This window comes from Tinamus guttatus, unplaced genomic scaffold, assembly GCF_059628265.1.
Source record: "Tinamus guttatus ecotype Peru unplaced genomic scaffold, ASM5962826v1 Tinamus_guttatus_pri_ptg000030l, whole genome shotgun sequence".
Taxonomy (NCBI): Eukaryota; Metazoa; Chordata; class Aves; order Tinamiformes; family Tinamidae; genus Tinamus; species Tinamus guttatus.
This window is the reverse complement of record NW_028288564.1, coordinates 1,237,424-1,263,617: the sequence shown is the minus strand read 5'-3', so window position 1 is coordinate 1,263,617 and position 26,194 is coordinate 1,237,424. Positions and strand designations below refer to the sequence as shown.

The following is a 26,194-nucleotide window of genomic DNA, read 5'->3' as shown; positions in this document are numbered from 1 at the left end:
AATTAAAAGGTTAATGAGTTCTTTCCAGGAAATTCGTTTACTCAAGGTGCAGGCTCTCTTAAGAGCAAGGAAGCGAGCTGCAACCCCGGAGTCATTACTGGATGCCACGGGGCAAGGCCGCCCGCTTCAGTATTTTAAGTGCTACATTAATTTTCAGACCGTTCTTCTGGCACTGTCCTCACAAGAAAGGAGCTCTTTGCTAGCTACTAATCAGGACAATCCCAAATGCAACATCCACGGCTGAAAACAAGTCTCTCCCTACTGCACAGACGATGTATAAGGGTACATTGTTTTCCGGGTCATAGGCAGGATGGGCAGCTGGACTACTGCACAGTAATCTAAGGATTACTATCCTTAAATCCCTTAGCAGTTTCACATTTTGGAAGACTCTATGTCCCATTGCAGTTTCCTTTTCTATTGATTACACAAACTTTAACCTGTCAGCCTCTGTTCATAAATCACGTTTCTAAAACTCTATTTCTCTTGTTCTCCTCAGGTTTATTTGCATATGTCTCCATTTTGTGGTTACAGTTAGCTGAGAGCAGAAATAGGAACTCACTGACACACATCAGTAAAGCTCTGGAGAAACAGTAGTTTGACAGGTATCCTGTCTTCTGCAGAGAAAAATCAATGGAGCAAAGATGCCTGAAATTGAATAGACAATACTATATACAGAAAAAATATTCTGAGATATTAGAATTGTATGCTATCAATAACATTTTATAGGCTGTTAAAATTTTAGGAAATAGACATCAGTCTTGATTCATTCTAACTTCAGTAATAATAATAATACACTAGTAAAGTGTATCAAAACTGCAACAGATTGCATTTGGATTTGTAAAAAAACAACACAATTATTAATATTTCCTTGACTGTAAATTGTTGTTCTGTTATCACTAGCAACCACTGTCCATCTTTTTGCCAAGATGAAGCAGGCCAGCCAGTCCCAGATGTCAGTATCATTAAATTAAAAAGGGAAGCTGCAGTTCATTCCGCAGATAGGCTCTGCTAGTCTAGAAAGCTGCCTTTTAGAGTTTAGTAATGAGAATCATAGAATCATTATGGTTGGAAAAGACCTTCAAGATCATCGAGTCCAGTCGCGAGCCCTTCACCACCCTGCCCACTAAACCATGTCCCTAAGTGCCTCGTCTACACGGTTCTTGAACGCTGGCAGGGACGGTGACTCCACCACTCCCCTGGGCAGCCTGTTTCAAGGCTTCACCACTCTTTCCGTGTAGAAATTCTTCCTAGTGTCTGACCTGAACCTCCCTGCTGCAACTTGAGGCCATTTCCTCTTGTCCTATGGGGAACTTTATATTACTAAAGATGTTTTATTTTGAAGGAGTATCTATATAAGCAGACCTAAGCAGTCTGTCTCTATACTACTTCACAGATTTTGACTTCATTTTGAGACTTAAGTGGCAGGAAGTATGGCTTATGAAAAAAAATAATTAGCAAAGGAAAATATTAGATACCTTTCTAGAAAAGTATTATGAACTAAAATGACCTTCATTTCCAGAGTTGAGCTTAAACAGGATTCTCCCCAGTAAAGCAAACTCCCTGTTTGCTGGCATACAGCGATACCAGCGCGCTGATGAGCAATTAAGGAAGTCATTTACACGAGCATGGGAACTGGGAACGGTTCTTCCTCGGTCAGGAGGCCATGACAGAGACTATCTCAAGTTCTAATCAGAAATAGGTGCAATCAATACAGCCTTCTGACAATGGGATAGAGCCAAGAAATGTTTTTAGGAATCATATTATGATTCAAACTATATGCAGTTGACAATGCTTATTTGCAATCTACATTGTAAATTAGATGGACATAGCGAGGTTGATATAAATATGGTTTTACAGAAATATGGTTTACATAAATATGTAGCTGTGTATGGTGTCTAAAATTAGCAGCACTCTCCTCCCCTATTAAGAGACTGAGCAGATTTAACTACTTTTCAGTTTTATACATGGAACACTAGGATACGTAAAGACAGATACTAAACAGTAAATTGTGTGAACGGAATGAATGCAAAAATACCTGATCATAAATTAGTATAATTCATCTTCAAATATCCTTATTTTTGATGTGTTTTAAAGACATATGTGTGAATCTGTCATCTTTTAAAAATCGTAAAAAAAAAAATAGTGCTTTAGCTATGCAATCCCACGCTTCAACATACATGAAAAGTTTTTCAGTGTAATTTTAAATTTGAACTTTCAGAACTGTTAATGATTCCTAATCAGCATTGCTCACATCGCTCTGATGTCATCACGTCTCAATTTAGAAGTTATGAGCCACTGACTTGACATTCTTTGCACTGTATCATGGTTTCAATAATTATAACAACAATGGTAATTTCACCTTACTGCAACTTAAACAATGTAAGTAGAACAGAAATACTTAAAAATAGGATTTTAATTAATAAAGAACCTGTGTGGTTATTTAGTTAAAATAAAAAGCAAACTCACCAGTGGTAAGATCCTATTTTAGCTTTAAATTCAAATTAATGACTAAATTTTCAATTCACAAGAGCTATTTTACTTTGTAGCACTCTAAATTCAAGGAGGATTGCACACGAGAAATACAGCAACAGTCAGACTGAATCTTAAAATATTTAATTACTTGTCCATGGACTAAGAAACCCCTAGACAATACAGTGCACAACTGAAAAGGTGACTGTATTTTTGTAAAACACTAACTTTCATATACAGTAAATGTACCAATTTGCAATACTGAAACATCACCCTGTTTCCTTAAGGATGACAGGCCCTGTATTACACTATCATAACTACCAGACTTGCTAAATCAAAAAAATTAAAAAAAAAAAAAAAAAGCCACAAGCTATGCAAATGGAAACACTGCAAATCACTTACCGAAGATTCACTATCTCTAACAAGGAAGTCTCCTTCCACTCCCCGCTCGTTGAGGGCACATTCTGCTTGATGTCGGGTAACATTCCCATAATACCACTCTCTTCCAGCAAACCGTCCTGTAGAAGATGGCCCTGTGTAGCTTATCTGAGGTGGATGGGAAGTGTTAATGGTAGGACCATCGCTTATGATTACTACATAGTTTTTAGGAACAAGACCAATTTGCCCTCTGGAATTTTTACATTTCCACCATTCGGGGTCGTTTTCCGGCTTTTCAATGACTTCCATTGTCTCCCCTTTTTCAAAATTGAGCTCTTCCTCTGTGACGGAGCTGAATGGATACAGTGTCTGAACAACGTGAAGTACTTTGGTGCCCTGGCCGTTACTCATGGAAGCGCCTTTCCTTAAACTTAGAAAGCTCGGGGAATCTGCAGTTGCTTCCTCAACTTCCTCTACCACATAGTTCGAGGGAAACCAGCCAATTTGTCCATTGTAGCTACCTCTCCACCAGCCGTCGCTGCACTTCTCCATGACGATGACCCGGGACCCTTTGACCAGGGACAGTTCATCCTCCCTCTCTGCGACATAGGCAAACTTCACGTAGGCTGGAATGTTAAGATCGTAAATCCGGTCCGCGCTGCTGCCGTTGGATGGGTACTCGGCATCGGTGCTAGGAGTCGGTGAGGCGTCTCGCGCGCTCGTCTTTCTTTTTGTTTTGCCCAAACCTGGTAAATAAAGACAGAAATGTGAAGCCGCTACTTTTTCTCCCTCCATATTGCAAGTGTTGAATTCGTGACATGCTCTCGTGCTGCTTTAACAAAAACGTTATATGGAGATTAACATCTACCACAGTCACGAGACACCAACACTTTAAAGAGATTTTTTAACATTTAGTACAGGCACTTAGGTAAGCTTTAATTTGCATTATAATGCCTCTCGTGCTTCCTCAACGTGCTAGAATTTTAACGTACAGTTAAAAATAGTGGTTTCTTCACGATGAAAACAAATTAATCACTCCAAGAACTGCACAGCTGGATGTTATGCCCCTAAAAATCCTGTCAACTGATCTCCTGTTTCACTTCAGCGACAGCTTTAACCAGACTTGAGCAAAAGCACAAAAACAGGAAAACAAAAAAGCTACAAAAAGAAGTCAGCACAGCAAGAAAAGTTCAGCTCTCGATCACATTCTGCTCTCCATTTTATACTTCGGTTCCCAGGCACCTACACCTGTTTAGCAGCTCCAGCTGACAGGCCTCCTTTGGAAACCTGCACATGATATACTGGAAAAGCACAAACTCCACAGTGAGGAAGGCACCTGAATGCAGTCCCCTGAAATCCGCAAACTCTCTAGTACTGACATGGCCTCAGTTATAGCATGAAACACAACATTCAGAAGAAACCAACACCATTAACTGCATACTCTTTCTTTGTAGGTGTGTATTTTACATGGTTGTTCTAAGTATGGAAGAAATGCACCATTCTTCTGAAGTACTTTTCAGAGCTCTGCAGCAAGGAGTACTATATACAGATGGATAAAACACAGACAGGATAACTAGGCCCGTCTTCTCAAATTCAGTAATAAACTTTTGGAAAATACTAAAAAAGATTAAATCTCAGTATCGCCCAAATCATACAGCACCTCAAAACAATGCAGCTGGACAGAATACAATATTAAAAATCAGCGTTTTTGTACTTTTCTTCAACATGCTTGGGACAGGAGGGGAATTCACTGGAGACAAAATGAGTAAACATCGAATATTGCAAATTGAATTAAAAGAAGGTGGAGAGAAGAGAATAACTGTGTAAATGACAGCTCAGAGGGTGTGTGATCGAAGCCTGGATGTGACCGTGTGTGTGCTCTGGGTGCCCCTCCTTGAGCAGGGGGGCTGGATTAGGTGATCTCCAGAAGCCCCTTCCAACCTTAACCATTCTGTGATTCTGTGAAGGTTTTGCTTTTGTTTCTGTAAATAGTCTCATCAGAAGGAGACAAAAGCGACTTTCTTACACAGCCTGGCCATTTCACTGCTGAAATGCGTGTGATTTTACATACGCATACATGTTTACAGGACTAATGCATTCAGTAAAAATATTTAGTGCAGTTGAAACTATGCGCGTATTTCCCAGGCTTAGCTAACCAACACCCCTGACCATCAACAGCAACACCGAGAAGAGTTAAATACATTCATTAACTTGAGTCTTAACGCCTCAAAGGCTGCAGAAAATTCCTATGGCCCTAAGACGCCTTCTGACCTTGCCGGGTAGGTAGTTCCTGCTGCTTCCTGCGGGGCGAGCAGAGCGTGGCCCTCGCGGCGCGCTCGGCGGCGGAGCTTTGAGGCCCAGCGAGACCTGCGTGCGGTACCAGGAGACACAGGGGCAGGAAAACGGCACTTCCGCTCTCAGCAAACTCCAGTAGGGAGTTGTCTGGGGTCTGATTTCTGCCAAGACTGAGGTTTTTTCCATCATTTTCGATATTGTTTTGAAAAGACTAGTATGGATAATAGCAGAGCTAAAGAATATTTAAATTGCAATAAGATACGCAAAAGCAATGTAAGGGTCTTTTTGTTAGAAAAGGTAGGGAATTACTTGCTATTACCTCATGCAAAAAACAAAATAACTCTGTCTCAAAGGACAGATTCATTCTACACAAAGCCCCACGCTGGCATTAAACCTTCCAAATTAAAAGCTTCAGTTTTGACGTACTTTGTAAGGGAGACATCAGCGAATTTCAATTTCTTGAAATTCCTGCTCTACAGTAGAACCAGCAAAGCCAAAGGAACAGCAGATGATGACGCAGTGGCTGGCCAGAAGACAAGCAGTTAAAAACCAGCATAGCGATGAACTGCGAGAAGGGAATGGCAAAAACGTATCTACGGAAAAGTGTTGACAGAACAGTTGAAAAAAAAAATCTGAAAAAAAACTCCGAAAGCCTGATAACGGTGTCTAAACATCTAGCCCGAGTTTAACATTAGAACTCTCTTCTTTTCCCTGGGAGTCTAATAAACTATATCTTTTCCCACAAGCCTCCCAATGCCGTGCCTGGCGTGTTTGACAGACTCCTTTCCCTCCCTCCTGTTCTCCGCGTAAGCCATAACAAAGCTCAAAGGTTTCGGAGACCTCCTGTTTTCCTTTGCTGCAAGGGCAAAGAGCTGCCCGTCTCGCAGCCTGTGCTCGAGCACCGTGTGGCAGCAGACAGGGCTTTCGGCCCCGGCGCCCGCTGCGTTTCGCTCGCGCCTTCGTCTCCCGCTGCGCTGGCCGAAGGGCCTGCCCAGGGCTGCCCTCGCGCCGCCCCCCGTGCTGCCCTCGCCCCATGGCCCAGCGGGGCCCGGCTCGCTGCCGCCCGCCAGCATCGTGTCCCCGCGCCGAGCAGGAGCCTTGCCCTCCCAGCGGGCACAACTAGCTGCGTTATCGCCTCGGGCCCGGCAAGTTTGGCTGAAAGCGGCCAAGTTATCGAGGGTGGACAGATGGGTGGACAGAGAGAGCTGACAGAGACAGCAGGACTGTCGAAGCCTCATTTCCGTAGGAAACTGGTCTAAAAATACTAGCTGGGAGGATGGCAGGTCAGAGCCAAGCAAGAATAAAGTTGGGACAATTATAAACACCGAGTGCTCTGTGACAATGACAACTCCTGGGGGGGAATAGAGCACAGTCTGCATGAGCAAGCCCTGCAAGAGAAAACGCTGCAATTGCTCCCTGTTAATAAAAATGTAAGAGCATCTCCATGCTTATGTGCTGATAGAGTAAAACCCACAGAATTTCCTAGAAAGCAAAGCGTTTCAGTACAGTGGGAGCCGCACTTGGAAGAGTCAGATACACTTGCATTGCAGTCATAAATCTGGCATTTTTATTGTCCTCATTTCATTAAGAGATATGTTTTCATTAAAGTACAACTACATTTTCGTACGCTAGGCACTCTTGCTGCTTACAGCTCACCTGAAGCCACAATCCTTTGCAAGGAAACTAACCCTTGTGAGGAGAAAACCAAAGCAGTGGATTAGCTTTCCGGCGAAAGGTGGGAAACAGTGGGTGCCGATGAATTATCAAGCAAAAGAAAACCTATTTTACGTTATGGTGTCTGTAAGAAATAACATCCTTCATAATCTACAACTGACACACACTAAACTAGTTCATTTTATTCCTTACAAACAAGCTGCCAAGCAATCTGAGCAGGTTTAATTTATAGCTGCATCCGTTGCCAAGATAAAAAATGTGGCTAGCATCATTTTAGGAGAATCATGCACAGAAGAGACCTTTTTTTTCAGATCTTTCTTTTCTCTGGAGCCAGACCAACTCTCTGGCCCTGAGTTTATTTCTAGGGAGACTCCAAAACGTGCTTCCCACACTAGTTAGTAACCTCTTCCTTTCTTCTTAGTAGCTGCTTTAAAGAATAGGGTGTTATTTTGAGCAGAACAACCAAGGAAAGGCTGTTTCCTATAAATTTGCTTCCGCTCCCTGGGGTGGCCACGGCGCAGAGCCCAGCTCTGCATCCCTTCCTGCCCTGCTGGTCCTGGTGACTGAGGACTGGGGCAGCCGCAGGCCCTGCGATGCCCAGAGCTCCTCGAGCCCTCATTCCCAGCAGGCGCTCCCACCTTCCCTCGTGTCCCTCAAGGTGCTCCACAACGTTTCCTTGGCTCCCTCCCCTAAATCGCTGCGAATGTGCTCCCGAAAGGCCACTGAACTATGACTTCTGTGAAATTCCATGGCCAGGGCAGAGAAAAGTTAGTTAGTGCTAAAACTTTCTCCTCCTATGACAAATTTGACTGAAATGAGCCAACTCATTTAAAAGCTAGTGAAGGGAAGTAAAAAAAGAGCTTGAGAATACTCAGCAGGCCTTGGTACTAAAATATATTGCACTATGGGTCAGAAAAATCTTTTAAAAACATACGTCACTCTTAATAAAAGCCTTTAATGTAGCACCCTTAAAATACCTCATAAAAGAAGAATGGTTGTTTTGTTTTCTTTTCCTTTTTCCTTGCCCATCTTTTTAGCCCGGATGCACATGAAAAGCCAGTTTTATGTGATCATATTCTGTCTTCCAGCTTTTTCATACACACTTCTCCTTTTCCATGCCAGAATTTGCGAGCCTCTTAATCAGCTCTGCAAGAGCCCTTTCAAACACAGACAACTGCAGCGGGAGTTCACATCAGAGAAGCCACACGGGCACCTCTGAAATGCGTCCGCGCTGGAGAAGCTTTTGTTGGAGCTGAAGCTTTTCCTAAGCACCAAGGCAGGAATCACCCGCTGGACGCAGAGCCACAAGCTACCACGCTCCTGCATTCACGGGGCATTCGCAGACCTGCCGGTCGTTTCGGAAAGCACTCACAGAAAATAGCCTTGTCCAAAAACAGGAGCTTTTACTTGGCTATGTGATATACGCATTTATACAGAGCACACGTTCATCTTAAAGCCTAGTTTTATTTTGCACTGGACTGTCCTAACCACTAGATTTAGACCAACCCCTCAAGTCAGGAAGAATAAAACCAAAAATAAAAAACCCTCACCATAATTTAAACTTGAGGTTAACTTTAAACTGCTACAAAATTCATATACATTTACATGAACGATGCATCTAACTACTGTGCAGCACTGAAGGAAAGCTGGAGGCTGCTGCATCTGTCCACAGAAAAATGTCACTAGTGCCACAGCAAGGGTCGACGTGCACGACGAAGCCTCAGAAGGTGCAGAAGGCGACACGCGCATCTGAAAGGAACTGCACAAAGCGACACGTTCCCCCACTTCACTTGAGCAGGGCTCAGAGCAGGCAGTAACGAGAAGGGGAATGTGCACGCATTCAAATGTATACACCGTACTCGCACACCAGTAGTAAATATATACCTTTCTACAGATTTATATTCCATTTTCTAATTATGGTTTATATTTCTTGGTATCTTTGCTAGGCAAAAGCCCCTTTACAAAGCAGATATATTTCCTTAATTTCAGTAAGACTGACTTACTGAGCCTTTTTATGTTCCTGCCAGCTAGTATTCCTCCCTGGCATGGAAGAGCCAATACAAAAATACATTTTGTATTTTTACTGCCTTTACACCTCCACTGAGGTGAAAAGAGAGAATCACTGGTCAATGCATTTATTTTATTAAGCTCTATTCAAAAATAATAATTAAACACCGAAAATCTCTGTAGTCAAATGGCCTGGACTGCTCAAGACTGTTGCCTAAATTTTCTTTTAGCTTTTATCTGGGTGCATCTTAAATATCTTTACGGACTTTAAATAGACTTTTTTAGGTCTCTAAATGTACTAAATACAGCTGCATTTTTTCCCCTTAAAAGAACTGTTAGCATGTCTGATACCACAAATACTGACTCTTCTATCTTATTAAAAGAGTCAGCCAGTCAATATCCAAAGCCAAATCCTGTAAAATATGCAGCAAGTAAAATTAGTTCCCTAAACTCTCATAACCTGTTTTTGCTAAAATCAGTCTTGTCTGATCTTAATACAAAAGACTATGGACAAAAATACATCCTATGCATTAAATAGACTTCACAGAACATCAAAAAAAGTCTAAATAAGGGCTTTCCATAAAAAGCTACAATACAGGAAAACCATTTGACAGACTAAAGAACAGGCTTTGAAATCATTATGGCCACACTAAACTATTTAATTTCCAAAACAGAAATTCTTCAGTTCAGATGTCACTAAAAATCACAGAAATGATTACTTAGGGAGCCAGCCTCCAACACCTTATTATAAAAATAAAAACAGTTAAAGATTTTATACATATATATATTTTCCTTCCAAGCAAATAACCTTTAAACTATATGTGTATATATAAAACAAACAAACAAAAAACACCACCACCACCACCACCACCAGAAGTGCCTCAGAACAACCAACTTCCTCCCATCAAGCAAGCAGGTTCCTCTTAGTGTCCCACTCAAATATGCTGGACCCCTCTTGGGGTAACTAATGTTATTAAATCTATATACACAATAGTAACAAATGCTGTTGCCTTTCCTCTCTCCATGGCAATGAGAAAATCGACTTTCTGTATATTTTGTTTTATGGATTTATTTATATACCTAAATATCTGCATTTCTCTCTCACACATATATATATATATATATATATATGTAAATAGATTCAAGCTCTTAAGTTGGAACTAATTTTCATACCCTGTATTCATCCCGTTACATTTGAAATGAGCTTTTCCATCAGTCATGTGATTATCCAGCTGTAAACCAAATTTAAGTATGATAAGGGCCATCAAAAAGGTATCCAGAATTAACAGTGCATCAAATGCTGCCAGCTATTTTCTTTCATTGCCTATTTAGAACTATAGCAAGCTTTTTCCCTCAATTAAGAAATTAAATTATGCTGGATTGCCTAGTCAAAACACAAAAATTCCTATTAAAAGTGAATTCAAAGCATGCTTATATATACAACCAGGGCAAACAAATGGGGACAGCAAACAGTTTGTTTCATTTGTGTTTCTCTAAATCAAGTTTTTCATATGATTTTTAAGTTCTCCCAAAAGAGAGATACCACCTCAAAAGCAAGACAAGGGTGTTGAGGATTCCTCAGCTCCTGGTTTCCTCTCTCAGCCCCACAGAGGCCAAGGAAACAGACCTGCCTTCCTTGGAGACACTCATTTTCTGCCCAGGTCGGTATCCCAAATCAGCCTGTTGAGCAAAGTCCTGTCAAAAGCTCCTTGTTAACTGGCATTATCTCAGTGAAACCAATGCAGTGCCATTAGACAGCCCTGATTTTAATTCACGAGACAAAATAGGGAGTTTTTCTCTGGTTCTTGCATCCTCATTAGAGGCCTCAGGCCCTGGGTACTGTGGTTTGCACAGCTGAGGGACCAGGGGACTTCCTGCGATGATGATCGATCCCCAACTTCCCAATTTGGGCTGGCTAACAAGGCCATTTGGGACTGTGTTTAACTAAGATTTTTGCGTCCATTTAGATCTATTCAATATCATACTGAGCTAATACATAAAAGGCAAAGTACGAAAAGTGGAAGAAAAAAAGTGAAGAAAGCTCTGGAATATGTTTCCTATGGCCATTGGCCTCACAAATACCAGAAATTTCTTTACATAACTCGACATTGTCATCCAAATATTAACAAAAAAGAATATTCAAGTTCCTCGTAGAATTTTTCACACACTTAGCACATCTCAATTTGTGTGCTTACTTTTAGAGAAAAATGCTTTAAGTGATACTACTTGCTTATAGTAAAAAAAAAAAAATCTAGTCATGTAGTCATGTAGTAGTCATGACAAGCATAAATACATACATGCTTATGAAAATAGTTTTATCTAAATCACTTTTCAAAAACCAATTGAGGTTAGCTTCAGTGATTCAGTGACAAGTTTAGAAACCTACTTCAGCTGGATGAAAACTTAGGCCTTCTTTCCCTAAAATATAAATCCAAATATTATAGACAAGATTTACTAGTTCTAAAATCCTAAAAGAGCAGGTGACTGGGAGGCCTGATCAGATTTGTTGCTTTGTGTCAGATGCAGCAGAAACAAGCAAGTGTATAAAAATCAATTATTGGTATTTAAAACTATCAGATTCATTCAATATTTTAGCCACTTTTTGTGTAAAGTATCACAGAATCATGATTTTTGTGGATTTTCATATAATTGCAATTCCATCCAGCTTTACAGATATGTAGCAAAAAAATATGATTTTTTAAACAGAAAAGTATAAAATTATTCCTTAATAATACTGCTTTGAAGAAGTAGACTGTACTAGAATAATATATAAAGTAAATAGTAAATAGAATTTTCTTTTTATGTAAAACTGAATTACATTAATGAAGGAATAGTACCTGTCTCTAGGAAATTCTTAATAAAAAGGCTAAAACTGTTTAAACTAATCCACCTCTCCCAAAAAGTAAATACATAACTTTTTGACAGGTGGTATGTAGAGATCACACACTTACATAACTTGGTATTACCTTGTCTTTGCTTCTCGCTTTTTAAAAAAGGAATTTAGGAGGAGGTAGTTAAAGTTTCTTATGTTACAGAGAAGAAGAAAACCACAAACATTTTTGCACATTTTCAGTTTGGAACCTCCTACCACTTCCTCACACCCTAGTGACCTACAGATGCACCTTCCCAAGGACTGTTCGGCTGCTGCACATCCATAAGAGACTTTCCTATATTTTGGTAGCAACATCTTCCAAAACTCTCTAGAGTAGTCTGTTGTAAATTCCAGAAATTTGCACCAGAATTTCTTATACAGAAACAAAGCCTTGCAGCCCTACTAATGATTTGTGCGTATGTTCCTTAACAGGCTCACTATCAGACACACAAGAACAAGTCAGAAAGGAGAAACTCTTTTTAAATGTCACAGTGAAATTCTGACATTTCTTCAACGAGGCTGCCTTATCACTAGGTTGTTCAAATATAGTTTAAAAAAGAAGAAGTATTGTGAATGCTTCCCACAGGTACTGAGGCTTCTGTAAGAAAATAACTCAACAGTCTTACTCAAAATGACCACTGCATTCACTCTTGTAATTTAGACGGTGTTAAAACAAGTCCATTTGCTAACAGAAAAAGTATGTTCAAATTCCAGTATTTGTCCAGTATTAGACAACGTATTTCCTGTATCCACAGCATTTTAGAGCAAGAAATTTAACTGAAAGATGCACTAATGAGAATTATACGGACACGGGTTTCCATGCAAAGCAAGAGGGAGGTAGATGAACTCTTACGAGGCAGGTTTAGCATGAGCTTCATGCTGTAAATCCTCCAAGGGCCAGGAAAAAGGCCACCAGAGTTTCAAACCTTGGCTATCTAAAACTAATGGGATTGCTTAAGCTATCAAGACCTCTGGTTCCAAATTCTGTCTACAAACTTATAATGAAGAGACCTTTCTTTAAATACATAGTCTTTACTTCCAAATAGCTCGCTTAAGTTAGCAGCATAGTTGGAGGTATTTTTATTAATGATGTTCAGCTCTTATCCCTCAGGAAATACAGAGCAACGTACATCTCCCCTGTCATCCTCTTGCATTTAAGGGAAAGATAAACTATATTTAGATGCCTCATATTTATATGAGGAAAAAGGAGTAGCACAGGACAGGTCAGGATACAAACCCAGCTGAAAAACACGAGTCCACTTCATCACTCATTACAGAAAATACAAAGTAGACTACCCATAATGGAATATGCCGACTATTCAATTAAAAAAGCCTTGATTACAAGTCAAAGGAACGATTCTGATTTGGATTTGGTGAATTTAATAGTAACTGGGTATTTTCACTTACCCTTTATTCACATTTTCTCTCAATTCCCTAAGTAGAAAAATGAAAAACTTGGTAGTTATTACAAATACAGATTAAATTTTGGATCATCAAGCCCAAAACTAATCAAATAAGCTAGAATACATGAATTATTCTAAAAAATGGAAGCCAGTGATATAAACATGGACTAAAGAGGAGGAATTTCTCAGCATCAAAAAGTACTCTTAAACAGAAAAGATAGTGAATTACGAATTTAATATGGTTATCTTATCTTTAACTTTATAACACTGTATTCCCGTTTGGCCTATACCAAAACTGAAGATTCAGTAATCAAAACTATGCATGATGTAAAGCCATTAGTAATGTTATAAAAAGATTAAAATGACAAAGCTATACTATACTAATATTTACCAGCACTGAACATTGGATTTTCTTTATTATTTTTCTCTTTGGCAGACATCCAACCACTTAGAAGCACCTCTCACACTGTGCATTTTTATTCCAGCCCACTTCAAGGAAAGAAAAGCAACATAGGCGCTTCCTCCCCACCAGCCACCCCCTTCCCCTCTGCCCACCACTGACTTCCTCTCCGAATTGCAGTGTCCCTGGCTCGTTATCAAGGACGGCCAGGGGGCTTCGTACAGTTATATATGCAAAAAGAGACCTTCCTTTCCAACACTGATAGAAAGTGACATGGAAAACTGCTTCATTTAACAAGACTCTTCTCCTCTGGGGTTTGGCTCTCACAAGCAAAACACTAAACATAAATACCCTAACACACAACACCAAACAATTTCTTCTGTTATGAATAATGTAGTAATAAATTTATTTGCTATCCTAGAGAACAGCTTCACGAATGAAGACGTTCACCTTGCACGCCTGTAAGTAGGTAGACCTCCTAAGAGGAACAATATTGGCACTGTGGCAAAATGTTTTGCTTTTTGCTCATTTGAAGCTCCCAAGGATTGTTAAACAGGATCAATGGCAATGATTGTGCATTGCTTAAATAGTCTGTAACCAAAGTCCTAAATCAATTTTTTAGTTCAACATAAAGCTAGAAGTACTCAAAATACAGCACCCCTGAATATCCAGCTAGTCAAACTGCTTGCTCGTTTAGATTAAGAGCAATATCTGTCCCAATCTCTCCGTTGAGACCACAAAAACCAATTTTGAGTACACATTCCTGCTTACTACTGAAGAGACTGCAGTCTCCTCTACACATATTTACATATATGACATGGATCTAGATTCCTACTTTACAATATACTCAAGAAAAAAAAATCAAGTATTTCTCTGGGACTCTGAAAAAGAGTGAAGGAAACCTCTCCAGTACACACTAAAATACTATATGTATATATTTATACATGCTAATTTATATAGGCTAACTTAGTTTGCTTGTGGGATATGAAATTCTGCCACAGAAAGGCTCCTGGTTGTTCTGGTTTTCAGAAGAACTCAGAAAGAGCATAGGGGAACCTGAGTGGGCCCACTCAAGCAGTAAGAAAATTAAGATTCTGAGACACACCGGCAGCCTCCCTGAGGCCTTAGCAGAAAGCAATCCAGTAATATTGAAAACATTCCTTAGGGATGAAGACTGGAGACTGCACATCTGAATGGCAGGAAACCCTCTCACAACGACGAGAGCAAAAACAGTCGCTAACACGCTGAGAGAGAAGTGCCTCCTCCCTTGGGCAACTACAAAAAGCAGAGGCCCCCATTGCTCTCTCCACGCATTTTGCTTGCGCAGGCCATAGGTTTTTAGCAAGCCTGGTTTGGTTCCTGCAGAGCCATACAGCTCCACGTACCAAACAGGCAGTCTGCCAAGTGCAAAAGCAGCTTCTGGAGAAGGTTTCTTCTCTGCTACCAACTTAACTTGCCAGGATGTGAATCTAAAGCAGAGGAGGGAAGCAAGCAGAACTGTGAAAAGCTTTCCGAGGAACTCCTGTCTCTAAGTATTCCAATATCACATAACAGCACGTGCCTATGGAAGGAATCCCAATGAGGCAATAGCTTGCCATGCTGTAGCCTACACTGCAGCCCAAGTGCCGTTTCTTCTGTGGACTGCTAATATTCTTGGGGACCTAGGAGAAATTAGGGCAAAAACGAACCCAACTCAAAATCCACTTCAAGAGACCACTTGGAAAAGTGTACTCTTTTTATTCTCTCAGTAGAGGAGATATAATTAGCAGATTGCTTGAAGGATTTTATTCTATGAAAACTGAAACATCAAAAGAGCTGAGGGAACAGACAGAAAGTTCTAACACCAAAGGAGCAGAGAGCTCGGTCTCCACGACTGGAAGAGAGTTTTAGAAGAGCTGTGGGCAACAGGGCACTTTTTATTTGGGAAGTACTTTGGTATCTGCTTTTGGGCTTGCTCTAAGGCCAAACAGGAATCCATTTGTGGGCCAGCAAAAAGGTAAAAAGATCCTCAGATGGGAACAGCTTAGGGCAGCAATGTCACCAAAGAAAGCAGTACATGTAACTGCAGTGAGCTAAGGCAATCGCTTTATCTCTTCAAAACATGCATATGCCTAAAATAAAGACCTGTTCCGCGGGTTTTAAATGCCAGATTGTACCTTCCCGTACACATACATTTACTGGAAGGGCGGGGGAGGGAAGGGAAGGAAGAAGCACCTACTACAAAGGCTTCTAATGGGATCTCAGGGACAAATTCAGCCATTCATAAACACGACTGGTCTCGCAACGTTTGATGGCAGCTGTCAGATCAGCAAGACCTGCTGAAAGGTATGACACATTATGGTCTATACTTGTTTCCAATTCTTAGAACAGCAAATCCTTTAAACGATCAATCCCAATTAATAATTCACATAAAACAAACTTTCCGCAAAGATAATATACCGCATGCAGTTGTAACCTGAGCATAAAATCAGCCAAGCAAGCAAAGCTCTGTTCCGATGACCAGCTAGCCCTGAAGTTCAGGAGCACCAAGCAACAAGTTTTGCTTTCACTACAGCTTCTGGTTTTTCATCTATGATCAGATAAAAAGTTGCTCTATATCTGGCAGTAAAATCTCTAGCAAGCACTAGAAGAATTGCTCTGTACCAGAAATTCTTCAGAATATTTTAAGTATTTTTTTTCCTACTTTTGGGTCTTTTTACTGCAATTTCAGATTTTGTCCTTCTAAACCACAAGTTGCTTTAGAAATAATAACATTTTTGTGGAAGTATGATTTTTGTTCCATGGAGTAGGGGCTTCAATTCCTTTGATGTTACTTTTATTGGATATAGTTTATCTGCAGAGAAGTTATTTAAATTTTTATAGGCACGCATTAGGCCTATGACCATAAATCTGGCAGTTTGGTTTTATTTCTCAGTATTTATTTTATCATGCGCAACATTATAACAACACTGATAATTATTCTGCCAGTATCCACACATCAAAGCGATGATGAATTACAGTAGACCCTACCATGTCAGCCATACTTCCCTGAACCATGTTCCTTGTTCTTTCCAAGCATTTATCGACAGCCCCCCTTGCAACAGGGCCGATTTCTCGTTGCTGTGAAGAAGGGGGAGGCAATGCAGCAGTTGCAGCTCCCCTCACTAAGCCCACGAGGGTGGCGCGCACCCACTGGCACCGGCTCCTGTGCCCCACATGCTGCGCTCCCCGGCTGCAGCTCGGGAGAGCCCCAGCCCCAGCCCCAAGGAGCCTTCTTTCGGATAACCTCACCGAAAAGCAGCTGCCAAAGTGCTCTTGGTTCAAACGTCACTGCAAAATAGCCCATTTTAACACAGAACTAGGAAATTCAACAATCACAGAATCACAGAATGGCTGAGGTTCAACAGGGAATTCAACTAAATATGAACACAAAGCATATTAAAAAAAAATCCACTGCTCCACCAGTATGAACAAGGACTAGAATTCTTGCACATTTGCCATTCAAAAGTGCCAGGGCTCAGAGGGACATGACAGACACACTGCGACACTCAGGCCCCCATTTAATGACAAGATCAGAAGCACAAAAGCAACAGGAAGCGACGCAGGAGAAACTTCTGCTGCGCCAGTGCTTTATGTCGAACTCCTACGGGGCTGAATTCACTGCTGGTTCCAACCAGAGACGTTTGGCTACAACAGAACGCATCACTCCTTCTCCTCAGCCTTCACATAAGATAAATAGTTTGACAAGTAGCCACATACTGTAGACAATCCAGGGAGTAATGCTGTTTTCCTAACATTCGACTGTATTGAATGCCTGCTCATGAGTAGAAAATAGTAGCATTTATTACATGTCTGCTTCCAAGAAGTCAAAAACAACATTTGGAACTCAAAGCTCTAAAGGGATTAGAATAATTTATGCTGCCCCATAAGGCATGCCTGTTTTTACTAAAATGAGTTCTAGGAGCTCTAGGAGCTCATGATATATAACAATTTATTACACTATGAAGCTGCATTTGCTCTTATTTCAACAATTTTTAAATTAGGTGGGAAATTTTACCCCCCCAGAGTCCAAAAAATGCTAACATTGAAAAGAGTTAACTAAGAAGTAATAAAATAAAAATAAAGTGTGTTCTACGATTCCTACAGTTCACAGGAAAAAGGCAATCCATAGGTAAATAAACAGAGATTTACCAAGGAAATTGTATAGAGGATTCAATCTGCAGCCAAGACTGGGGCTGCAATACTCTGTACACCTCTGACAGTTCAAAAAATAGTGCTGGAGAAATGGGAAAAGTTGAGGTAAGAGCCACAACAATTATTTAGATAAGTAAATCTCTCAGTACTGAACAACTTAGGTAGAAATCTATTTCCAGGACTAAAGAAAAGATCTGTAAGTGATTTGGTGAATGTCACTGTACCTTGTGTAGAAAAAAAGCTTTCTGTTAATAGACAGTTCTTACATCTAGCAGAAAAAGCTGCAGAGAATCCCAGCAAATGGAAGCTAGAACAAATCTGATAAGGCATCAAACTTTTAATGACTAACTACAGTTGCAGTAGACCTTTCTGAAGCCTTTTCAGTCAAGAGGAAAAAAAATAAAAGAAATTTTGGCTAAATCGTTGTGGTCTAACTGGCTGATCACAAAAGACAGGCAATGACCGTCGCGACAGTGTTACCCAAGAAGCCGAACGCCTCCTTTTCCACCAGTCCTTCATATCCATAAATAGCTCCGAGTATGAATGGGAATAATCAAACAGGACACAGAAAACAACACTTAAGCATGTGCTACTTGATGAAACTTTGAACTGTTCCCAGCATCTGTCAAAATCTGGATAGGGAAAAGGAAAGAGTTTGACATACCCTGCCAGAACTGCCAGAGTTTGACCGCTGCGACAAAAAAGCAAACATAACAAAACAAAAACCCCACACATCAGAAGTTAAAAGGTTGATGACATATTTGCAGAACAAAATTTCAGAACCATGTTATCCTGAACTATGACTGCAATACAAATATTTAAACTCAAAATAAGGTATCTAGAAAGGAAGTCAAGAGTGTTTTCCAGCGCTAAAAAAAAAACTTCATTGCTTTTAGAAAAACAAAAAGTGACTTATTCCAGAAGCACTGGCTATTACAAAAAACGAAATGAAAAAGACAGGTTGCGAGCGAGCATGTGGGGAGGGAAGGAGGACGCGTGTGCGCACTGGAGACCGCACAAGAGCACATGAGCTGTCTTCCTATGGCACCTTCCTAAGAGGCCAAAGATGTTTCAAACAAAAATAAATGTTCTCAAATGGGAAAATGAGAAGTAGAAGTGTGAGGAAACCTTTTCATATGAGTATATGCCATTGTTATATTGTATACAAACACAGCATAGTGTGTGCATGTGTGCGTGTATAGAGATACATACTAAATTGTGGGGGAGGAAGGTATAAAAACTGCTAATGCTACAGCACTCAGGAATGGATGTACGGATCGAGAGACTGACATAAGGGAGCAATTCAAGCATTCACACATTCGTAAGCAAGACTTCTAGCAAATAATGCACCTACAACAGTGATTAAAAAAAAAAAAAATCTTTAACTCATTTGTCAATTTTTACTTCCACATGAAGATATGGCAAACTGAGTGAATTAACCTTAAATTACCAAAATATTTTAGTGACTTTGCTATAATCTCAATAAAGTAGGCTGAAGAGTCTCCGTGCCCAGTCTTTCACACATGACGTTCTATCAAGCAGCCTTTCTTTTGGTGGGCATGTGTTAATAAAAGGGAGTACCACTGGATACTTCTAGAAAATTCCTACTGAGTATGAGGCAGAAAAGAGTTATGTCCTGCTCATCATGGGTCCATAGGAAGCAGTGGCCCAAGCCTTCCCAATGAGCCTCCACGGCCACCTCTGGCACACCACAGTACAAGAGACACTGCATGCTACCAGGAGAATGGTTTGCAAAGGAACAAAAGAAATAAAGATTTACTTTTGCTTATAGAAACAAATACAATTTTTTATTCACCTTTGCTCTCTCTGGATCAGGTTTCTATCCAGCATAACGAAGCTGACCCAGCAAGTGTAGAGCTGCTTTGCTTCAGAGCAGAGATCCTGCGGACAATGAATGACCTCCGAGATGGCCCCAGGGCCCCCCACCCAAATGGCATGATCCAAACCAGGACTCCAAACCAGGGATAATTATTAGAGAAAATTACAGCTTGGAGGTCTCTTGTTTAGTAAAGCTAATTGAAATGTATTAAAAAATTTGCCCTCCCCAGAAAAGAAACAATGTACAAGGAAACTATTTTAAACTTCATTATAATGAGTAAAGATGAAATTTTAATCACAGGCCTGGAAGCTGGCTTTTGCCTAAAGAAGAGTAATAATTACCAGATTTCATTCAATATGAGCAAACAGAAGACAGCAATTTGAAACGGCTAAATTGCCATTAACTTTTTACTCTCAGCATTATGCCACTGAGACAAAAAAGAGAATGAAAAGTTGAATCATCTGAAAAACTTAATAAGTGGCCTATGCTTTAGATTTCCATAATTAAAAAAGGACAGTTTAGAATTGCTAAGTTCACTGAAGAGATTTAAAACTACAGGATAAATATGTACCAAATGGAAAACTGATGAAAATAGACAAAAAGCAGTGTGAAGATTATAAACCCGGAAACCTTCAAGAATCACTTAGGAAAAGCTAAACATTTTGGAAAGTTCCCTAACAGCATAACTAAAGAAGAAACAGCCCAACTGAAAACTGATTTTAATCAGCATATGTTAAACAAGTGTTAAGTGGCCTGTTAATTTGCATCAAAAGACGGCTCCGAACATCTTTTTTTTTTTTTTTTTTTTTTTGCTAATGTTCTTTTCTAAGAAAATCCCGATCAGAGTGGAAATTACAGCAGAGTGAGATAGTGCTGAAAAAGGGCTGATACTTTAAAACAGCAAGCTGTGGGTTCCTGGTACGTGCATGCCCATTAACCTTCCATGAAGCTCAGGGCAAACAAGAGTAATGCTGATTGAATCTCAGTCTTTTAGTACTTTATTAATATAATTCTACTAATGATAGTCAATACAGTTCTAGGAAAATTAGCTTTGCCATTGAACAAACCTAATTTCATTCTGTGATGAAACTGAAAGTTTTCCTGACAGAGACACCTGCATGAACACAACAGGCTTCAGTCATGTATTTGGCTCCATATACATCCACCTATTAACTACTGCCATAAACTTTCATTAGAGCACATGCTAAACGGATTAAAAACTGTTTAGTTGATGCCACTTCAACAGTTAACTATAGAGACTATTAATTAAATAGCAACAGTTCTTCTGGGCTCTGTGATAATTCGCACAACGCCTGATGCTTCTCGTATTTATTGGGCACCAGGACGAAGGATCAATCAGCTGCCGGTGAGCGCTGTGTGTGACTGCAGGGGTGGGCAGAGATGGGCACTCCCAGGCAGCAGGACAGCGTTCAAGGGGTATCAGCGCTTTCAGATACCCCTTGATGCCTGAACGCAAAGAAATGCAATTTATTAGGGAAGGGCCAAGGGAAAGTGCGCGTCTGTGGAGCGCTGCAAATATGAGAGATGCACCGGGGTGCGCCACAGGGTCCTCCCCTCATGTCTTAGCTGCCTTTGGCGACACAAAGGTAGCACCTGTGTGTGCTAGTTCTGTCCTGAGCTTTCACAAGATTTACTGATTTATCTTTTTTTTTTTCTTTCCTTTCAAGGTCAGTATCTGATATTTTGGTCACAGTTTCAGTCTCAAGGCTGGAGGCAGGTATGATTTAAGGAGTAGGCACAAGGCACATTATAGATTTCTCTAACGAGAACTTAAGAAGCTTGTTTCCTCAGGCACAGCAAAACTTTCAAAACCAGTTTCACTAGGTCAAGTATCAGTCTTGCTATTTCCAAGCCTTCATTTAAGAAAAAAACTCGTGGTACTTGCTGGAAACAAAGGCTCCTCTAAGGAAGGACACAAACTCGCCTTATTCCAAACAGGAAATCATGGTAAGCAAGACAAGCCTTAATGACTGTATTTCAGCAGGGACTGCGAGTCAGGAGAGGTAAAAAGGAAGTTGGACAGATCCGCAGAGCTCAGTACAAACTGGTTAGTTTGATTACGCCAAGCAGTTCAACATACTGTTAAAAACCATAAGAAAGAATACTCCTAAGCTTAAGATTTTTTTTTTTTTTAAGTTTAGCCTGAGCTAATGTGTGGGCTGGGTACGCTTGGCCGTTTCTTACTGTCACAGGATGTAAGCGCACAAAAGAGCACATGAGCTACTTTGAACTGTGCGTCCTTAGCAGGTACAGAGTCATTACAAAAGAAAAACCTGGTCTCTGACACACCGGCATTTTGTGCCTGACCTAAATAACATATCCCTAAACCAGGGGCAACATTCAATTAGGAAGAGAAAAGACAGGAGATGATTATAAAGGCCCTCGAGAGGTTTAAAAATCTGTGAATCTGCAAAAAGCTACATGCAGATGGCTGAGGTCTGAAGATGTGACAAAAGTTAAGGTTCAGCCCTGAAACCCGCACGGATCTTTCTCAGCATCTCACGTGTCACCGCTGCCACGAAGCAGAGGCCCCTGCAGCAACGCAGCTGGTGGCGATGAGAGGCCCACGCAAACATTGTGCTAGGACATGTCTGGCTGCTTTACTTTACTTTTAGTAAATTACTAAATTTACTTTACTTTACTTTTAGTAAATACATTTTATCTATATCCCATAGAGATAGCTTTACATCAAGCATGTTTCTGTATTTTCCGAGAGTACTTGCTGTAATGGCACAAGTAATGAGCTCAAAGGAAATTTCAGGAATATGGCATATATTTTCAAGAAGTTAAAATCCATATAACAGGAGGTTAAAATCATAGTGGAACTTTGGTGTGAACTAGTTAATTGAGATTAGAGCTTTTCACATGAAACCTTGAAAAGACTCAGTTGCATTTTAATGAACATAGTCCATGAGATATGACTGTTATTTTAAATATTACTGTGAACATTTGGGGATCACCTTGGAAAAGGGAAACCTCTAACGCTGCACGTAACCACATTGCACATCACCATGCATAATGTGATCAAAGCTTGGCTACGCTATCTGTGCCCTAGCAATTCTGTTCACATCCTTCTGTTTTGGCGTGAGAGGACTCGGCATGAGAGGAGACGATTCAGCAGTTCGTATCTCAACAACAATAAAAAATTCTCGTGTCACTGCATATTTGTAAGCACTGGCAAACTGGAACAAAATTAAATCTGATTCTCCTATACGATACACAAGAAAAACGGTCATAGATTCCAAGATTATTCTCCCCACCTCCACTCCCCCCAGCCCTCCCTCGCCCAAAATGATACTTCAAACTAAGGATTACAAAGTTCACACAAGCATTTCTTGAAAACCACACACACACAAACAATATATATATATATATAATGTGTATATATATGCAACATTCTCAATTCATCAGTTCTACTAAACTCCTTCCAAAGTACTAAAGGACTTACCCAATGTGTCTTTTAGATTTTTAACCAGAGAACCTTTCTTCAAGCTGTTTTTTCGTTCCACATAATTTGATGGCACATATCCCGTTTTGTTGGCCGCGTTTCTTACCCTCCACCATGTCTTGGAATCATCTAATAGCCAAAGACGTTCATTTTTCTTGATGTCAAGTTCTTGGTCCTGCTGTGCAGTATAATCCCACTTTGCAATAACAATAACTTCTTCTGTCATCTTTCATGGAGTCTTTCTGAAACAAAATATTAAAACACATTCATCAATAAATTACATCATGCAACTCTTACTCCAAATTTGCGTCAAACTCTCTTCTGTAATAAGGAAGGAAAGGGGAAAATAAGATATACAGAAAAAAGAGCAACTTAATAACAAATTCTAGTTATAATGTGGTGTTATGTTCTCTTCCTCTGAATGTACATAAAATAGTAGATATATATTAAAAGTGCCTAAGTCATAAAACCCATTGTTTTTGTATACAGCATTATAGAACTATCGCACACCTAATAGTCACAGATCTGATTTCAGAAAAAAATAAAGCAACAGTGCAAAAATGTATTTTCCTTCCATCAACCCTATGCTAACTCTTACCCTATGCTAACATTTTAGTTAGAATACTTCTGTCCCAAAACAAGCTCTCCTGCTTTTCTTTCCTTTTGTTTTGCTAACAATTTCTCTGTTGCTTATTTTTTTCTAATCATTGCTTTTTTGAGAGAGAAAGAGGGGTGGGAGAGAGATGGAGCTGAGAATATATTTCAAATTCAGCACAGTAGATTAAAATAAATAAATAAAGATTTCCAATAAACTACAACACAGTAAAAACGCTCCCAAATGCCAGTGTCTAGGGATCCTTTTAACACAATTTGACTTTGTTATCCAGTACTTAGCAGGACAGTACCTGAGGGTGAATAGTCTGATATCTACTAGCATACGTGACTGAAAGGAAGCCCCAAACCTCCTTTAGAGGTTTTCTGTTCAGTGCGTAAGTTACAGGGCTGCTACAACCTGCCCACACACGCCCTTTAGCTACAGTGCAAGCTGGGAGAACAAACATGGAAAATAAGCATTTTTATTAAAGTTAACTTCCAATTAGGCCTCTCGAATAGAAGCCTCCCTCTAGCATCATTTTGGTTTCTAAGACAGCATCATTACAGATTTGACTTATGGCTGTCAAATTGCATGTCACCAAAGAACCAGTTCCTTCACTTCAAGCACAGGAACTAACAACGTTATCTATTAGGGACAAGCCAGGCACGACGGTGCCACAACAGCCAAAATAAGGCAGCTTAGAAAAGGTGAAGCTGGAATCACGAGGTTTAATTCCTCACTTTCTAATCAGAAAACACAGAGGAACAAAAACAAGATTCAAACATGAGCGGACACTCCCAAGATGAATTAAAAGCCAGCTATGGTGTTTGGAGCAATTAAGAAGAAACAGAATTCTTATAATTGAAAATGGCTGCGGCCCATTCAGGGAAGAGCTTGGAATTGGTGATGTTACAAGAAAAGAAGTGACTGTGCCCTTTGGCTCTTCTTTTCCACCCTAAAACAATAATCCCGCCTGACAGCGACAGAGATGTAGGAGAACACGAGATCTGCAACACAGTGTCTAATGAAATTGCCCTGGTTTCTGATTCACGTAAAGCAGACACAGCCTACAGATCAATAGGCTCATGTAGCCACAGGGAGACTCCTGCAAGCTCGCACCAGATACCAGGGCTGTCAATAAAATCTCTCTTTTTCTCTCTCTCTGATTTAGATCAGTTTATTTTATCTCAGTGATTGATAAAGAGAGTCAATTTTCATCGTTCCTGGAGATAGGGGTATATGAAGAAGTAGGGCACTGGAAATGGTGTACTCGCAATGAAAACAAGTTCAAAATGCGCACGTAAATTGCAATGCCTTAATGAAACTGAACACATTAAAATAGTATTTGACGAATGCCTCCCGGTAAGCTACTAGATGCCTCCTGTTCCTTTGGAAGTGGGACCACTGGATGGCTCCTGCCGCAAGGCTCCCAGAGCTTCCCGAGGCCGGGAGCAAAGGCACTGGGCTGGTGCAGGAGCGCTGGTGGCAGCTGGCAAGCAGCCCTCTCCCCCGCAGAGGCTCGTCAGCAGCGTGGACGAGCCCCGTCCCGGGGCGAGCTCACACAGCCCAGGTCCTCGCAGCGCAGCAGGCGCTGCCGAATGCTCCGCGGCAAAAGCAGCCCTGCTCCAGGAGAGGTGGGAGCCAGGCCCTGTGTAAGGGCCACGAGGCAGCGTACAGCGGCAGCTACACACGTCAGGCTGGGGGGGTGCAGGGATTGATTTTTCAGTGTGGGGGGCCTGGTATTGAAGTTCGCTGAAAAAAACCCTTGCTTGCACTGACATTAGCCTGGTCCTATAAGGTATTTCCTGCGAGAGTTGCAGGGCTAAGATTATTTTAGATGTGAATAAGGACAGAGTTGGTCTCCACAACCCCCTCTCAGTGAGCATCCCTTTTTGTTGCTAATTCTACCCACACTGTATTTGCTCAAGTGTTAGCAAGACTATAAAGACCGTATTTTCATTATTTAACATGATTTTCCAGTATATTTTCCAGTTCTGTAAGAGTGCAGATAGAGTCTTAGTATCAGGGTCCAAAGTAAAATCAAATTATTTTCCAGAAACTAGGACTGCTTAAATACAACTTCTCCAGAAAACCTGTGTTCTGATCTTCTTAATAATAGAGTGAGAAGTTACAAACCGAAAAGGAGAAAGCGAAACCCATGAGTACAAAGAACTGTTTAGCAGGGAAAAGCCTAACATAAGCACTGCACTGAAATGACAGGAGGGCTCAAAGTCATCTCGAAGCGCTCTGCTGTAAGGGCAGTTTCATGAATGATATCAGTAACCGTGGAAATTTTTATATGGAAATTTTTAAATCTTTTTCCAGAAAAACTACAGCAATGCTACGAATATCCAAGCATAAGAGCTTGTTCGGATTGAGCTCAGGTGCTTTCAGCCACCTTCTTTTTTTGTCCAGTGGATAATTTTATTAGGCAACAAGCACTGCCTTCACTGACAGCTGCTCTGCTGCAGAACCTTGTGTAAAAATGCTCCAATACAGCTCCAATAACGCACCGATGTCCCTGGCTGAAAAACTGAAAATTTGACCAGCAAGGGAAGGCAGTGAGCAAAGCCCAGCCAGGGTAAATGCAGGTTACACTGGGTTCGGGGACAGGCCCAT

General features: G+C 40.6%; 1 protein-coding gene across 2 annotated transcripts in view; it reads right to left on the bottom strand.

The window, feature by feature from the left end:
- Positions 1–26,194, bottom strand: part of NCK2 (NCK adaptor protein 2) — a 51,013-nt gene that overhangs the window by 8,098 nt on the left and 16,721 nt on the right. For both annotated transcript variants that reach the window (XM_088530380.1, XM_088530385.1), the window contains exons 2-3: positions 22,981–23,222; positions 2,872–3,593 (exon numbers count right to left, since the gene is read on the bottom strand). In XM_088530380.1, the coding sequence (XP_088386506.1) occupies positions 2,872–3,593; positions 22,981–23,206 (948 nt within the window). In that variant the 5' untranslated portion in view covers positions 23,207–23,222. The remainder of the gene's footprint in view (positions 1–2,871; positions 3,594–22,980; positions 23,223–26,194) is intronic.